General features: G+C 52.0%; 1 protein-coding gene across 11 annotated transcripts in view; it reads left to right on the top strand.

Annotated features, from left to right (window-relative positions):
• CACNA1A (calcium voltage-gated channel subunit alpha1 A) overlaps positions 1-16,917 on the top strand; it is a 210,364-nt gene that overhangs the window by 122,893 nt on the left and 70,554 nt on the right. For 8 of the 11 annotated variants that reach the window (XM_027586362.2, XM_027586361.2, XM_027586359.2 and 5 more), the window contains exons 11-19: positions 2,520-2,729; positions 5,752-5,864; positions 7,068-7,180; positions 7,305-7,436; positions 7,723-7,795; positions 9,754-9,871; positions 10,008-10,075; positions 13,254-13,360; positions 15,064-15,873. In XM_027586362.2, coding sequence (XP_027442163.1) covers positions 2,520-2,729; positions 5,752-5,864; positions 7,068-7,180; positions 7,305-7,436; positions 7,723-7,795; positions 9,754-9,871; positions 10,008-10,075; positions 13,254-13,360; positions 15,064-15,873 — 1,744 coding nt within the window. The remainder of the gene's footprint in view (positions 1-2,519; positions 2,730-5,751; positions 5,865-7,067; positions 7,181-7,304; positions 7,437-7,722; positions 7,796-9,753; positions 9,872-10,007; positions 10,076-13,253; positions 13,361-15,063; positions 15,874-16,917) is intronic. The other 3 variants (XM_027586366.2, XM_035722017.1, XM_027586365.2) reach the window with 1 other exon arrangement.

Here is a 16,917-nt window from a genome sequence, read left to right as displayed (position 1 = left end):
AAGTTCTAGTACCAAAAAAAAAAAAAAAAAAGAGTGTAAACTATCTCTTTAACATATATTTATACTGATGCTATGTTGAAATGATAATATTTTGGATCTGTTGGGTTTCATAAAATCTCTTATTAAAATATTTTTAAGATCTAAAGATTGCCTGCAATTACAATTCCAGACCACAGAGAAAAATCAGAGATGAGGATGGGTCAAGGTGGAGCATGAAATACAACACAGATGACAATACACAGCTCATACGGGCCTAGCATGTAGTAGGTGTTCAATTAACGTTTGCTTCTCTTTCCCTTCCCCAAGAGTGCTGTGCTTGAGGGACTTGTCTCCGGGCCAGTGATCAGGAAAGACTTGCTCCAAAAGTTGGCACATGAACCAGATCCTCATTGTATCTCTTGGGGTTACAGTATAAGATTATCATGACCAATAAGCATAATGTGTCAGCATCATGCTAAAGTGTATTCCTCCCCACAGCCCTGCAAGGTGGGAAGTGTGGTTGTCCCCAGTTTACAGATGGAGACACTGGAGCCCCAAGATGCAAAGTGACTTGCCCAAGGTCATTTGGTGGTTGGTGATAGGACCAGCTTTTCAGCGTGGCTCCAGCAAGAGTAGGAGTGAAGAACCTCCTGCCCAGTGACTGAGCTCTACCCCAACTCTCTCTCTCTCCTTCTCTCCCTCCTTCTCCCCATGGAGCATCCCAACCTGACCTGAGACCTTCAAAAGTCTCATTCCTCTCTGCCATGCCCTGTGGATGCTTGTGGGTCTGGGCACATCTTTGGGGGCTACAGAGACCAGGGCCAGAAATGCCCCAAGTGGGAAGGATCATGAGGAGCCACCTTGGGGTTCTCAATGCCTGTGAGGTCAGGCAGGTGATGGACATGAGAGAGGGGTCCAGCTACCAGGCCTGGCCAGCTCCTGCTGAGCAGGAGTGTGTTTAGAAATTTGTGAATAGGAAGAAAGTGGCATCCTGCGAGATGTCTGCTGTGTCCCATGCCTGGCTAGTGGGATGGGGTTGATGCACAAGCCGGATGGACGAATGAGTGACTGGACAAATCAGCTAATGGATGCATGAGTCAATGAACTAGGTGAAAGAGGGAATGAGCCAAAGAACAATAAACAAACAAATGAGTGCAATTGACAGTCTTCAAAAAGAGATCATTTAAGAAGATAAAATCAGTTCATCCAAAACTGAGCTCCGAACCTCCCCACAAACCTGTCCACTATCATTGGAGGGCAGCTCTGTCCCTCCAGGGGCTCAGACCTAAAACCTTGGTTCCTCCCTCTCTCACACACTCACACTTGATCCAGCAGCGGGTGTTGACATCTCCCTTAAGGAGCACATCCCAAATCGGCCCACTCTTCTGCTTTCTCCGCCATGGCAGAGTCAAGCGGCGTCGTTGCTGGCCTGGACCAGTGCAGCCGCCCCTTCTTTGTTCCTGCCCTGGCCTTCCACAGTCTGATCCCCCCCACGGCTGCCAGGGGGCGCTTGTGAGCACCTGAGTCAGGTCCCCTCCCTCCTCTGCTCAAACCTCTGTAGTCCCCATCTCATTCAGAACAAAAGCCCAGGTTTTCCCCACAACCCATGAAGCCCTGCTTGTCCCACATTGTCCCCTCCCTGTTCTCACCAACTCCTTCTCTCCCCCTCAGCCACTCCACTCCGGCCATACTGGTTTCTGGATGTCATTCCCCAAATATGCCAGGCAGGCATATTTCTGCCTCAAGACCTGTTAACTCTTCCTACAAACTGAGATGACTTAGGTCAACACCTTCACCTTGACCACTTGACTTAATATGGCAGCCTGCCCCATGGTCCCTTCTGGGACTCCCCATCCCCTTACACTACTTTTTCTTTTTCCCAAAGTTCTTTGTAACTTCCATCACACTATTAATTTACTTTTTTATTATATTTGCTGTCTCTGTCCCCAAATGGAGATTGGGCCCAGAAAGGCAGGGCTCTGTCTGTTGACTAGTGTATCCTGAACACCTAGAATAGAGTCTGGCACACAGTAGATGTTCCACAAGTAAAAGTATATGCAGGCAGATTCCTTGGTGGCTCATTCCTTGGTGGTCATGCCTAAAGTGAAGTGTCCATGGGAACTAGGGTCCTATTCACACCTCTTCCTGGAGGCCTCCCAAGCATGCAGCATGCAGCTCTGCTGCTTGGCCCTGCACCAAGTGTCCTGAGCTCCTTCCTCATTCCCCTTGTGGCATGACCCCCAGAATCATCAGATGTGGCCAGGAGAGGGAGACACAGAAAGTTGACTCCATCAGTGGAGAGCCATCTGCCTCCCCACTGACATCCAGAACTTTCATTGGTTGTTTCCAATACTATTATTTTTGCCTTCTTGTAAGCTCTGTCTCTGGAAGGCTAAGCCCTGGGTCATGTTGGTTCCCTCGGGCCAGAGGGCTCACCAGGAAGGCTAATGGATCCCCTGGCCAGATTCCGTGCCTGGGCCGCCCATCAGTTAATTTCCTCCACAGGAACACCCTGACATTCTCTATCCTTTCCTTGGCAGGGTCTCCCTTCGCCCGAGCCAGCATTAAAAGTGCCAAGCTGGAGAACTCGACTTTTTTTCACAAAAAGGAGAGAAGGATGCGTTTCTACATCCGCCGCATGGTCAAAACTCAGGCCTTCTACTGGACTGTGCTCAGTCTGGTAGCCCTCAACACGCTGTGTGTTGCTATTGTTCACTACAACCAGCCCGAGTGGCTCTCCGACTTCCTCTGTGAGTACCACCTGGCCCTGGACCCACCCGCTCCCCAATCCCTTCTTCACACCCTTTTCCCTTCTCCTCCTCTGGTGGTGTGTGTTCCTTCCTTGGCTCTTGTTGAATCTGTCCTTTCATTTGGATGCGTCTGTAACTGCTACCACAACAACAGAGCCCATCTTCTTTGGGCCTGGGGGCTGGAATTCAGGCCACCAAATACTACTGTGATGCTTTTTTAAGAGAGAGGCATGGGGCACTGGTGAAAGGAGTGTTGGAAGAGAGACAGAAAAGGGTAGAGACCACAAGACAGCCAGATAGAGACAGAAACACACATCTAATTAATGGGTGTATCTTCTGAGGATGTTAAAATAAGTAATTTGTGGTTGAGAGATGGGGATGCTTTAGGAACAAAGAGTGGCCCTTATGTTGTCCCCATTTTCTCTGCTCATTTCTGACACTCCTGGCTTCTCCCCTCTTCTTTCAAACCTTCTGCTTTCCCCCCCTTTCCTCTCTTGCTCTTTTTGACTTCCTTAAACCTGGAATTCATTTCTAGAAGATCTCCTCCAACAAGTGTGAGGACATCTTGCTCCCTCAGTGGGTACCAGGACCCCTAAGGCTTTGCCCTTCTGGGCCTATTCCCAGATTCCAGGAGTTAGCATAAGATAGTATCAAAGTTGATGGCCAGTTGAGGGTGAGGAGAAGCAGTGAAAGGTAGGGAGACTTCTAACCAGGTTTTAAAAAATAAGGAGCTCCGAGCAATCAACAAGAGCAGTGTCTGGGCAGTGAGGAAGGCAAGTCCATGCCCAGGCTCTGGCTTATGGGCCCCAAGTGAAGATTTCCCTAAACCTTTTTGCCTGATGGCTGCCCTCCTCCCGCATGTACTGGTTTGTCTGACTTAGGTCTGTGGCTTCTTTCCCCTTCTGACCTCTTTTGGAATTGACCCAGACAGCCAGTGGAGATAGTCGAGTCTTCAGCCTAGAGAAGCCCAGGAGCCTGGTCCAGGTCATTGTTTCCTTGTAACCTTCCTTGTTCTCGATCACATTGGTTGACCCCTCAGGACACCCCCCAGGGACCAGCTCTCCTTCTGAGAGCCCTGACCTAGTTCCAAACTTAGTGATTACATTTGGTCCCCCTGGAGACTTACAAATGAGGACTCTTTAGTTCTTGTCTTAACCTCCTCTTGTAGCCTATTTTTAATCTCCCATGTTCTCTGCACTAATCACTTGGCTCTGTCTGTCCTGGTTCAGGAACAGGGGGTTGGGACTTCCTGCCCTGGGCCTCTGTGTCTGTAAAGGTCCTTTAATTATTCCCAGTTGAGAAAACTGAGACACAGAAAGGTTAAGTAACTTGCCCAGGGTCACACAGCTAATAAGTGACAAAACCAGGATTTGAACCTAGAATCCAAGCTGTGTCTGATGACAGATCCCTTCCCCGGTCACCAGGTGACCTGGATTCTCAATGTCTGGACTGCTTCTAACTCATCATGTGACCCTGGACAAGTCACTCCCATCATCTACCAATCGAAAGCGTCTTCATTTATAAAGTACCCTTTTATTTTATTTGCCACTAAGAAATAAAGCAGTGCTACCATCTTACACTGGGACATGTCAATTTTAAGATACACCCCAAAGTGTTTGTCTTGGAATCAGTGAAGTGTGGTAGTTTCTCAGGGTCTCAAATTTCTCATCTGGAAATTGGAGTTGATGGCCCTGAAAGTCCTTCCAGACCCACCAGTGCTACAGACAATTCTCTCAGGTCTTGTGCATTGCCATCTATCAGGTTTCCATGGTAACTGGGAAGCAAGCATTTCAGAAACTCTTAAGTACTCCCAGAGTTGTTTCTGGTGGTTCTTAGAATTACCAGATGTTATAGACAGATTTCCCTTGCTGATATTTTGGCCTGACGATCCTAGAGAACTTGGTTTCCTTCAGATACTGGGAGCTCCCTGGAGTCCAAAATACTAAGGGGAAGTTTCAATCAGGAATGAATGCGAAGGACCTTGACGGTTCAAACCATCTCTTAAAAGAATGATTTAATAAACACCCTTGACTTTCAAACAGAATTAGTTATATGACCAAAATTGACATTCTTGGAAGTTTGAGTCCTCCATCTTCCTTTCTATATGTTTTCTTCCCCTGAGACACCCTCCATATCCCCCCTTCCCATCCAGGGGTGAATATCCATACTTTTCCTGATGACTCATCTTCCTACCCCACCAAGAAAGCTCTCTCAGAAAAGGTCCTGAAATTAGCCATGTCTTTGCTGTAGCAGACAAATACCCTTATGTTACCTCTCCCCAAGGCATTTACCATTATGCTTTCTCACCAAAGGACAAGAATGCTTTATCTTGTTCGAGACTTTTAGACATCAGCAAGACAGGATTTTGCCAGGGGACCTCAGATAGGTTTTCCAAGTTAGGAGAAAATCTGTACCTTAGATGGGTTGCCCCTGAATCTCCAGCTAAGTCCCTGACGCAAGGATTACTAAAAGGACACCATTATGATTTCTATTTCTATTTTTCCTTTCAAGCTCAGGCATATAAAAGTGGATTAATCATCATTCTTAGGTTGTGATACACTGGCATCCTGGGGCCATTGCTATTTTGTTAGTTAGCCAGTTAGTTTGTTAGTGCATTAGTTTTAAAAACATGGTAAGCACCCAGGAACCCACCAGCCAGCACAAAACCTGGGTCCTTGGCCATGACCCACGTCCAGCCCTTCTCACTGAACCAGGGCAAAAACTACAAGGTGGAGAGCCAGGGAATTTTTCCTTACTCCTTTTTAAGATTGGTCAGGGGTCAGTGGGTTGGAGGGTAGGGGGGCCATTGTTGTTCCTCCCCTTTAATAGAGGAGAAACTGAGGCCCACAGAAAAGAAGGCTTACATAATCTTTGGCCAAGGCCACCAATGACTCTCCTCTCTCCCTGCCTCCCTAGGCCAGAACAGGACGGGATTGCTATTAACAGGAAAGTCAGAGCCGCCTGGAAGCACCCCCACCCCACAAACTTAACCTTCTCTCTGTTTCCACCCCCCCCCCTCTAGACTATGCAGAATTCATTTTCTTAGGACTCTTTATGTCCGAAATGTTTATAAAAATGTACGGGCTTGGGACACGGCCTTACTTCCACTCTTCCTTCAACTGCTTTGACTGTGGGGTAAGTGTTCTGGTTGTAAGGAGTTCATTTCCCCAGCTCTTACCTAGCATGGCTGAGGCCTGGGAACATCAGAAAGGGAATGATAGGGGTCACCCCTGGATGAGAGAGACTCAGCCAAATGTGGAAGGAATGAGAGGGCCATCCCAAATATTGGTGAGGATGCAGAGCTCCCAAGACTTTTAGCCACTGCCAGTGGGAGGGAAGTATGCAGACCCTCCTTTGCAGGGGGATTTGGTGATTCCCCCGCTCGGGCTTCATGCAAGAGCAATTCACAAGAATGCCCTGAGTGGCTTTGTTTGTAATAGCCTAAACCAAACAAACCAACATCCCTTTGCAGTAGCACGGATAAATAAATAAGTTGTGACATACCTATATCATGGAATTCTCCACAGCGATGAGAGGCAACCAACAACAGCCCCACCTAACAACTGGATGAATCTCACCTGCATGATAATTGCACAAAAGGAGGCAGACACTGACAAAAATCAGTTCGTACAGCATGTTTCTGCTGATGCAAGTTCAAATGGATAAAACTAAACCATATTGGCTAGGGATGATGCTTGAAAATTTTAAAAAGGCAAGGACCTCGGAAACATTATGCTAAGTGAAAGAAGCCAGACCCAAAAGGTCACATACTGCATATTTCCATTTAAATGAAATGTCCAGAACAGGCAAATCCATAGAGACGGGAAGCAGATTAGTGGTTACTGGGGCGGTGGGGGGTTGGGGGGCAGTGCTTATGGGGTCGGGCTCTCTTTTGGGGTGATGAAAATGTTTTGGAACTGGAGAGATGTGAAGGTCACACAACGCTGTGAATGTGCTAAATGCCACTGAGATGTGTGCTTCAAATTGTTAGTTTTGTCTTATGTGAATTTCACTTCAATTTTTTAAAAATGCAAGGAAATGGTTATTAAAAATTCAGGATGATGGTTATCTCTAGGAGTCCCTTGAGGCTTCCAGGGTGTTGACATGTCCTATTTCTTGATGGAGGTGGCAGTTACATGGATCTTCACTTTGCAGTTATACATTTCAGGAATTCTTTGCTCTGCGTGACTTACTATTCAATTTTAAGAAAGGGATGGGAGGAATCTGAGACCCTCATCCTGCTTCCATTTGAGGGCAGCTGGGTTGGATTCCTGCAAGGCTCAGAGCCAGGGCATGTTTTCCACGTCTCTGGACACGAGACCAGGTTCTCTGTTCTAGGTTATCATTGGGAGCATCTTCGAGGTCATTTGGGCCGTCATAAAACCCGGCACATCCTTTGGAATCAGCGTGTTACGAGCCCTCAGGTTATTGCGTATTTTCAAAGTCACAAAGTAAGTCCTTGGAGTTCCCTGGCATCCCAACAGGGGTGAGGATGGGGACCAGGTTGGAGCCACCTCCAGCACCTCCAGCATGCCCGGCCTAACCGCCCCTCCCCCACCCGGCCTCTGTTGGCAGGTACTGGGCATCTCTCAGGAACCTGGTCGTCTCTCTTCTCAACTCCATGAAATCTATCATTAGCCTGTTGTTCCTCCTTTTCCTGTTCATCGTTGTCTTCGCCCTTTTGGGAATGCAACTCTTTGGTGGCCAGTAAGTGCTCAGCAGATTCCCCGACTTCTGCTTCCCTGGGGCCAAGTGCCCCCGGACCCACGTCCAATGCATCCAGAGACCCAGGCTCACCTGCATCCCGCAGACCGCCCTCCTCATGGCCTGGATGCCCAGTGCACTCACCCAGATGGGCGGGGTCCCGGGTCCCAGTCAGGGTTTCTTCTGAGGAACAGAGATGCTGGAGATGTTGCCCTGGAGACTGGATGGCTGAGCCAAGCCCTCAGCACCCAGGCAGGGCCAATGTGAAATGCCTGTGTCCTCCCTGCAGGTTTAATTTTGATGAAGGGACTCCTCCTACCAACTTCGACACTTTTCCAGCAGCAATAATGACGGTGTTTCAGGTATAGTCTTCACCCGGCCCCTTGGGTGGATGCCCCTTAGTGTCAAAGATTAAAGGTCCCATTTAGCATATGAGGGGCTTCCTTAAATCCCTCTTTCTCTGCTTTGCCTTGCCCCTCTGTTTTAAAATACAGGTTTTATAATCAATTCAGGTATGGTGAGGCCAACAGATCAGTAGATAACTGCCATTGGAAAGACAGTTTGTTATACTTGCAGATCCCAAGAGAGGGAGTCATGCATGCCACACAGGGCCACACGGGGAAGCACCAGGGTGGGTCAGGAGGCAAAGGGAGGGGGTACACGAGCACAAGGCTTTGACTGTGGTTTCTGCAGGAAGGATCAGCGAGGCAGGCTAAGCAGATTCAGAACTGGCTAGTTTGAATTATCTCAGTGGGCTCTGGGCATCGGGGTTGTCTCGGGTTGGCTGGTACCTGCCCTGAGTGCCTAGGGCAGGGGATTTTCGGCTCTGAGTGTAAGAGCCTATAGAGGAGGTGGTCGGGAGTACAGGCTCTGGATTGGTTGGTTTGCATTTGAAAAGTGTGCTCACAAGGCAAGTTGTTTACTATTTGTGGGAATTAGCTGGCCCTAACTCCCTCCAGGGTCAGCAAGCCCCAGCTGCCCCAGGTCAAAGCATCAGAATAGAGAAAATAAAAGACATGTTTGCTACACCCACCCTCCCCAGATTGGAAGACACACTGATCCCACATTCTAAGGCAAAATAGACCCTCGGTGGTCTCCCCAAAGCAACTTCTGCACCTATGTGGACATATGCCCTGAGGTTTGGAACTGACCTTGCTCGGGACCACCAGAGCCTTTCTGGTGGGTTCTGTCTCTTTGGGGTGAGGGGGACAAGGGAGTTTATGGAAACTGTGACTTCACTCTCTCCCTCTCCTGGGAGGGTAATTTCTAAATGAGACCCCCTAGACCAGGGGTTGGAAAGGGAAACCACCCATGAAGCTCTGAACCCCCACATACATGATTGCTAACAGTTGTAATCACCACCCATATATCTTTAGCACAGAGCTTCTTGTCCGAGAGGGATTCTGTCCCCCAAGGACACTTACTTGGAAGTTCTGGAAGCATTATTGGGTGGAGGCCAGGGCTGTTGCTCAGCACCCCACAGTGCACCGGATGGCACCACCCCAGAGAGTGACCCGGCCCCAAATGTCAGCAGTGCCGAGGCTGAGAAACCTGCATTAACGGATTGACATTTTTGGAGTTCTTTCACATTTACTTTATCCTTGTGAAAATATTACAAAGGAGGGAAGCTGGATTTTTTTTTTCCCCAATGAGCACGCCTGTCCCCTCAGTGTATCCCATAAGCATCGGGGCAACTTATATTTGCCGGCACCTGCATCCCTGCGCCTGATGCGTCCTCTGGTCACTGGTTCCCGCCCTGCCCCCAGGCCCAGCAGTCCAGAAGGACCAGTGAATATGTGGCTTAAGCAACAGAGCTTGGGAGGCTGGAAGTCCATGACAAGGGTGCTCACATGGTCGGTTCCTGGGTAGGACTCTCTTCCTGGTTTATGGATGGCCACCTCCTTACCCGACACAGAGAGAGAGACAGGCCACGTTCTCTGGTGTCTGTTCTTAGAAGGAAAGGCGCCAATCCCATCCCAAGAGACCCACCAGCATGGGTCCCATCCCCAAATACTGTCACATGAGGGTTGAGAGCTTCGAGCAATGAATTTAGGGGGTACACCTCCATCTGTAGCAAATCCCCTTATCATACCATGGAAGACAGAGTTGCAGAAAAAAGCATCACCTTTTCCTAGAAGCCAGACTGAGAGCCCCTCAGGGCAGGGATGGCCCTTCCCACTCACAAATGAGGCAAGACCCTCCCTCCGCCAGACAAGGGCCTAGGAAGAGCTGCCTCGGGCAGGTTCCAGCCCCACAGCTGCGTCTCCGCGGGGCCCATGGCTGAGAGGGGTTGGCTGTGTGTTTCTCCATCCCCTTTCAGATCCTGACGGGCGAAGACTGGAACGAAGTCATGTATGATGGCATCAAGTCTCAGGGGGGCGTGCAGGGTGGCATGGTGTTCTCCATTTACTTCATCGTGCTGACGCTCTTCGGGAACTGTATCCTCCGTGGGGGAGGTGGGGCAGGCCTGGGCGGCTGGCGGAGCAGATGCGGGGGGGCGGCAAGGGAGGGGCCGGGAGGCCCCGGTAGCCAGGGTCCAAGTGGCGGTGCTTTCCCTGACTCCAGTGCCTGCAGACACCCTCCTGAACGTGTTCTTAGCCATCGCGGTGGATAATTTGGCCAACGCCCAGGAGCTCACCAAGGTGGAGTTGGTGGGAGAACGTTTCTCCCTGTGGCAAAGTTACCACCTGCTCATGGCAGATCAGGACTGGGCTGGGCGTGGGGGGTGGGGAAAGGGTTAGAGCTTTTGCCCAGGATGCACCGGGCCAGGGAGGAGGCACCCCCTCCCCCTGAAACAGACTGTCCCTGACCAAGCGGATTCCAGGGCAGAGGAGGTGGGAGGTGGTAAGGCAGCGGGCCTGCCACAGGGAACAGATGGCAGACTCCACCGGAGTGCCCATTTATAGGGAGTAGGCAGCATCAAAGGACCTCCAAGGAATGGTGTAGGCCCCAGGCTAGCAAGCACTGTCACCATCCTAGAGCTTGAAAGGACCGGACAGATGGGGTATAACCTGCACAGGGTCTGGAGGCTCCATGCGCGGCCCCATGAGCTTGGGAGCTGGCCGGACTTTGCCTCCAAGTGGCAGCAGTAAAGAATTAGGTGATGCTTACGGTGCCAGGCATTGCTGCCATCTCCCTTTTGCAGAAGGGGAAACTGAGCCTCAGAAAGGAAAAGTCACTGGTCCCAGATGGTAGGATAATAGCAGCTACTATTTATAACATCACACAGTGCACAGGCACTCAACACGGTTCTCGCTATACAGTAAGTGCTCAATAAACGGAGCCTCTATCGGTCCCTAGGCACAACCGGGCCCTAGAGCTTTCACTGGACAGAGCTGGTAAAAGAAAGCCTGGGAACCCAGGCCTGGCAAGCTCCAGAACCCAAGTTCTTTACCTACAGGCTCTGCTGGCTTTCACTGGAGCCCCAGCTGAGCAGGCAAAGATACAAAGTAAAAACCACAGTGAAAGAGGTGGGGATTTACTGTTCTCCCCATTTCACAGATGGGAAAGCTGAGGTCCAGGGAGGGTAAGTGAACTTGACACATAACTGGGAGCTGAAAGAGCAGAGATGTGATTCCCTTAAGGAGCAGAAATGAGAGAAGAGCAGAGGACAATGAAGTCGGGAGATAATTTGGGAGAGGGGGCTGAGAACCATCCACGCAAGAAGCCCAGTTATCACTCCTGTCAGTGATGTTGGGTTACCCAAGCAAACCTTGCTGGCAGATGCCCCTTTGAGCAGCCTTGAGCTCCCTGGGACTCAGGTCCAGCTCAGCTAGGCACAGAGGAGGCAACATTGCTTTCAGTCCCACAGCTCACCTCCCTGGGATAGCCCACGAACAGGGCTGCGGGGAATGGTTATGCAGGTTGTGCATTGCGCAAAGGAAGCCGGGCACATTTTCTTGCAATTTGAGAGGAGGGTGTTGGGAAACAGCCCCATTGCATTAAGAGAACATGTGCAGAGTCTTCCTGTCGGCCCAGGAGGGCCAGGCCTAGGGCATCCCTCCGCTTCACGGCCCCATCTCCTGAGCCTCGAGGTGTTGAACCGAACTGAGTGGACGCTGCCAAACCCTCCATCTGCTAGCCCTGGCAGGAGGGAGGGAGAGTTTCCCGGGCCCTGCTCCGACTCGGGGGAAACGGAAGTCTCTGCTACCCCAAGCACACGGCCCCGGGCCTGGTCACCATGGAGCTGCCTGGCTCCGGGGGCTGATCCAACCGTGTGCTCATCCCAAGTTCCGGGAGCCCATCCTCAGAGGCTGTCACCGGGGAGAGGGTGCGCCATGAGGGTGGGAGAAGGGGAAGGAGAGAGGCAAGATCATCTATGAAGGATGGACATTCTCCTCCAGACCCACATTGTTTCCTTCATTTATTCTACAAGCATTTCTTGAGCATTTCATACAAGGCAGGTACACTGCTAAGCCCCTAGTGTCTTTTCATCTCATTGAATCTTCACAGAAACCCTGAGAAGTAAGTTCTCTGAGCCCCACTTTACAGACTGTGTCATTCATCCAAAAGCATTTATTGAGCACCTACTGTGAGCATGGCCTGGTCTAGGAGCCAAGGACACGGCAGTGAACAGAGTAGGCAAAAATCTGCCCTCGTGGGGCTGACTTTCCAGTGGGAGAGATAGACGAGAAATAAATATGTCAGATGGAGAGAAGAGTGAGGGAAGGAAAGTCAGGGAGAGTGGAAATTTTAGGTGAGGATGGTGAGGCCCCAAGACGTGAGGCAACTCGCCTGACATCAGCAGTAAGCGGAGGAGCTGAGATTTGAAGCCAGGTAGGTCTAGAACCTGCGATCTTAGCCACGTTTGCTGCTGCTTAAACTTGACCCATGCTTGATACGCACCCAGGCGCAGATTCTGGGGCCCAGACCCGGGCTCTCCCAGGGGCCTGGGAGTCTGCATTTGCAGTGATACTAAGGCAGGTCGTCCAGGGACTGGGCTCTGAGAAATGCTGAGTGAGGTGCCAAGGAGAAAGGGAGGTCTTATGAGAAGGGGCGGCAAGGCCAGGTCCCACCTCCGTGTTGTCACTGGCGGAGTGTCCTGATCTGAGCATTTCCAAGGTGGTAAGGTTGCTGCTTGCCCCAGAGATCCCAGTGCAGGGGGAGAGGTGCCCTGCCATAGCACGACTCTTCTTACGGGTGGGTTCATCTCTGGCCATTTCTTTCTCGTTGCTTTTTCTTTGCTTTTTCTTTGTTGGCTTTTCTGTTTTACGAATGAGGCCCTGCATGAAGGCTGAAGAAGGATTTAAAGCCCCAAAACATCTTTTTCTGTATGTATTTTTAAAACATCTTCCCCCAACCTAACCGGCTGAGAATATAAGCTCCTCTCCTGATTCCCCTTCTGGAAGCTGTTGGCAGTGCATGGGATGGGCCAGGGGACACCAGGTTTTTTTTTCTTCTGCACGTGGGGGCTAGTCAGTGTTTTTGAAAAGTCCTGGTTCAGAGAGCACAACCCAGAAGGTAAAGTGAGAGGAAAATCTCTGCATTGACTTCCGGCTCATTGAGACAGGGCGCAGAGAAATCTCCATTGTGGGGGAGGAAGAGAGACTTTTTTTCCTTTTGTTTTCTTTCCGGCTGTGTGCTAAAATAGGGTTAATAGTGAGCTGGATATCGAGACTGCACATAAAGGGGGTAGCAGTGCACTTGAACAACGTCGGGCACCTGTTCCCACCTGCAGTCCTTGGCTCTGGTCGGTCAACACCCAGGCCATAGCTGCTTATAAATATTCCACATGTTGCCCCTCATTAGCAGTAGGGTCCAAGGTGAGGCTCCAAGGCCTAGTCCATGTTTTGTGAACGGGGGACTCCATGTGTCTTTTAGGATGAGCAAGAAGAAGAAGAAGCAGCCAACCAGAAACTCGCTCTACAGAAAGCCAAGGAGGTGGCAGAAGTGAGTCCTCTGTCGGCGGCCAACATGTCCATTGCTGTGTAAGTGCTCCCAACTCCAGAATGCTCCTCAGCCTGTACCCCCTCTCCGGCAACTATCTGGGGGCAGGAAGCAGTCCCTAAGAGAGTTGAGCTTTAGGATGAGGTACTTCTGCTCTCCCACCCCTTTTTACTTGATAAATAGTTAATAAGCACCTCCTATGTGCCAAGCCCTGTTCTAGCTGCTAGGGATGCAGCATTAACAAGAGGCTAAGGGGTGTACAGAGGGCTAGAGCTGGAGAGAGTTGGGCTTTTAAATAAAGTTGTCAGGAAGGGCCTCACTGAGAAGGTGATAAGACCTGAAGGAGGCGAGGGAGGAGCCATGGGGGGATCTGAGGGAAGAGCATACCAGGCAGCAGGAACAGCGTATACAAAGGCCCTGAGGCAGGAATGTGCCTGTTGTGTTTAGGGAACATGAAGGAGGCCATTGTGACTGAAATAGAGGAAGAGAGGGAGGAGAGCAGGAGGAAGTGAAGCCAGACAGGTGACAAACAGATCTTGTGGGTCATGCGCGGGACTCACATTTTTCTCTGAGTCAGGTGGAAGCTATGGAGGGTTCTTGAGCACAGGAAGGACAAGACCTGACTCGGGTGTTCATGGGCACCCTCTGGCAGCCGTCCAGGGAACAGACTGTGGGGAGCAAGGGTGGAAGTCAGGGGACCAGGTTGGAGAAAAACTGCACTAGTCCATGCAAAAGAGATAGTGGAACTGGAGTAGGGTGATGGATGTAGCTGAAGTCTATCTAGGCAGATCATGAAGGTAAAGCAGACAGAGTTTGCTGGCAAAGCAGAGGTGGTGAGGTGGTGGGAGCTGAGGTGTCTTGATTAAAGGGACATTCGTTGACACTGATATTCGGAATGGTGTCTGCGTCGGATGTCCCAGGGATTTTGCACACTGTGGGGCAGCGCATCACGTGACGGTGGGGAGGGGGCTTTCTTTGCCAAAGTGGAAGGAGGTAGCTGTGAAAGGGGAGCCCAGGAAAACACATCATCTGACAGTCTGTGGAAGGTGATGGTCTGTATAAAACTATCAATGCACACAGAAATCCTGGAAAAGCCTGTATCCTCCGGGCTGGGCTCCAGCCTGGTGGGCACTCCAGCAGTGGCCCTGTGGGTGAACAGGCAACCGCAGATAAAGAGGCGCTGCCCCCCAGACTCCCAAGTTCCCACCCGGGCTCTCCCTGGGACCACCCAGACCTCCCGTGACCCAGAACTGAAGGCTCATGCAGGCACCGTGGACGATTCCAGAACCTGCTCCCAGGCCAATGTCCATTATGATTGGCTGTCTCAGAGGTTAAAATAGTTTGAAGGTCAAGGCTATATCCCCCAGGGGGTCATGTGCTACAATTTGCAAAGAGTAGAGAGGACAACAGGGACGCCCATCTGGGCTCAGACCTCCGCCACTAGACAAAATACGCAGTCAGACTGAGACACCTCACTGGATCGAGACACCCATCTGGGCCAAGGCGCTTGCTAGGCCAGGATGTCCAACCAAGTTAAGTTTTCTGCACAGGCTGAGACACCTGGTTGGGCGGAGATACCCAAGCCAGGCCAAGATACCCTTCTGAGCGTCCATGTGCCCTGGGTCAAGACCACCTGGGTTGAGACGCCCACTGGGCTGAGACTCCCCTCAGTCGGAGCGGCCTGAGCCGGCCACAGTGCCCGGGGAGGGGGGGGTGCTCTAAGCCCTGCACCCTCCCCTTGCAGGAAGGAGCAACAGAAGAACCAGAAGCCCACCAAGTCGGTGTGGGAGCAGCGGACGAGCGAGATGCGGAAGCAGAATCTGCTGGCCAGCCGGGAGGCCCTGTACAACGAGATGGACCCGGACGAGCGCTGGAAGGCCTCCTACGCCCGGCACCTGCGGCCGGACATGAAGACCCACCTGGACCGGCCGCTGGTGGTCGATCCCCAGGAGAACCGCAACAACAACACCAACAAGAGCCGGGCGGCCGAGCCCACGGTGGACCAGCGCCTCGGCCAGCAGCGGGCCGAGGACTTCCTCAGGAAACAGGCCCGCTACCACGACCGGGCCCGGGACCCCAGCGGCTCGGTGGGCCTGGACCCCCGCAGGCCCTGGGCGGGCAGCCAGGAGGCCGAGCTGAGCCGGGAAGGGCCTTACGGCCGCGAGTCGGACCACCACGCCCGGGAGGGCAGCCTGGAGCAGCCGGGCTTCTGGGAGGGCGAGGCCGAGCGGGGCAAGGCCGGGGACCCCCACCGCAGGCACGCGCACCGCCAGGGCGCCAGCAGGGAGAGCCGGAGCAGCTCGCCCCGCACGGGCGCCGACGGGGAGCCGCGCCGGCACCGGGTCCACCGCAGGCCGGCTGACGACGGCGCGGAGGACAAGGCCGAGCGGAGGTCCAGGCACCGCGAGGGCAGCCGGCCGGCGCGGGGCGGTGAGGGCGACGCCGACGGGCCCGACGGCGGCGAGCGGAGGCGGCGACACCGGCACGGCCCTCCGGCCACGTATGAGGCGGACGCGCGGAGGGAGGACAGGGAGCGCCGGCACCGGAGGAGGAAGTAAGTGGGGGTGGGGGGTCTCTAAGCTGTGGCCGGTGACAAGAGCGGTAATAAAGCTAAGCGCCAACGTGGCGCCTGCGGGGTAGCCCGCACCTGTTGAGCGTCTCAGCCTTCTGCGGTAGACCCCACTGTCACGGATGGGGAACCGAGAGGCGGAGCGGCTGGCCCAGGGCCGCCCGGGTATGAAGTGGCCTGAACCTAGGCCGTCTGGGCTGGCCGCCAGAGGCTGCAGGCTCACCATTTCGCCCTTGTGCGTCTCAGGGAAAATCTATGAGAAATCCCCCCTTCCCCCCACCACCGAATTCTTCAGCTCTTCCATGCGCTTGCTGTGTGACCTTGGGCAAGTGACTTCACATCTCTGGGCCTGTTTTCTCAGTCTGTATAATGGAGATGGTGGGATCAAATTGGGTCATTGCTGGAATTCAAAGAGATAATTCCAGCAAAAGGCCCGGAGACGAGCAGAGGACACGGAAGTGCTTGGTAAATGTAGACCATTTTTAGCTGTTAATGAGTCAACCATCTTTTTTACCTGATGGCTGTTCCTGAGGGATTTGAAAAGCCACTCAAGGCCCTCAGAATTGAATTGAGAGCAGGGCTGAAGCTTTTGGAGGCTTCTTCCAGGCCAGCGCCCTACCCAGTAGGAAACGGCGTCCTTGTTTTCTTAATATTTTGCAACAGTCCTGTAGTAATTCTACATAGAGAAGCCCAACCATGTTGAAACAGACATTGTTCTTATATTCACTGATGTCCTGTTAGTCTTTGTTTATATCACCACGAGGGTATCATATTGATTTTTTAATGATGTGTTTAAGTGGCTTTGTTATATGACATAGGCACTAGGCCAGCACTTACCAAAATTGAATGTGTATGTGAATCCCCAGGGACCTTATTAAAATACAGATTCTAAATCAGTTGGTCTTGGGTGCAGCCTGACATTCTGCATTTCTTAGGAGCTCCCAGGTGAGACTGATGCTGGTCCGGGGACCACACTTTGAGTAAGGAGGGTCTAGAGGGCAGAGTGAAGTGACGTGGGGCCCTGTGTGC

The sequence above is a fragment of the Zalophus californianus genome, chromosome 1 (assembly GCF_009762305.2).
Source record: "Zalophus californianus isolate mZalCal1 chromosome 1, mZalCal1.pri.v2, whole genome shotgun sequence".
Classification (NCBI taxonomy): Eukaryota; Metazoa; Chordata; class Mammalia; order Carnivora; family Otariidae; genus Zalophus; species Zalophus californianus.
The sequence above is the reverse complement of the archived record's forward strand: the minus strand, read 5'-3'. Positions and strand labels throughout refer to the sequence as shown.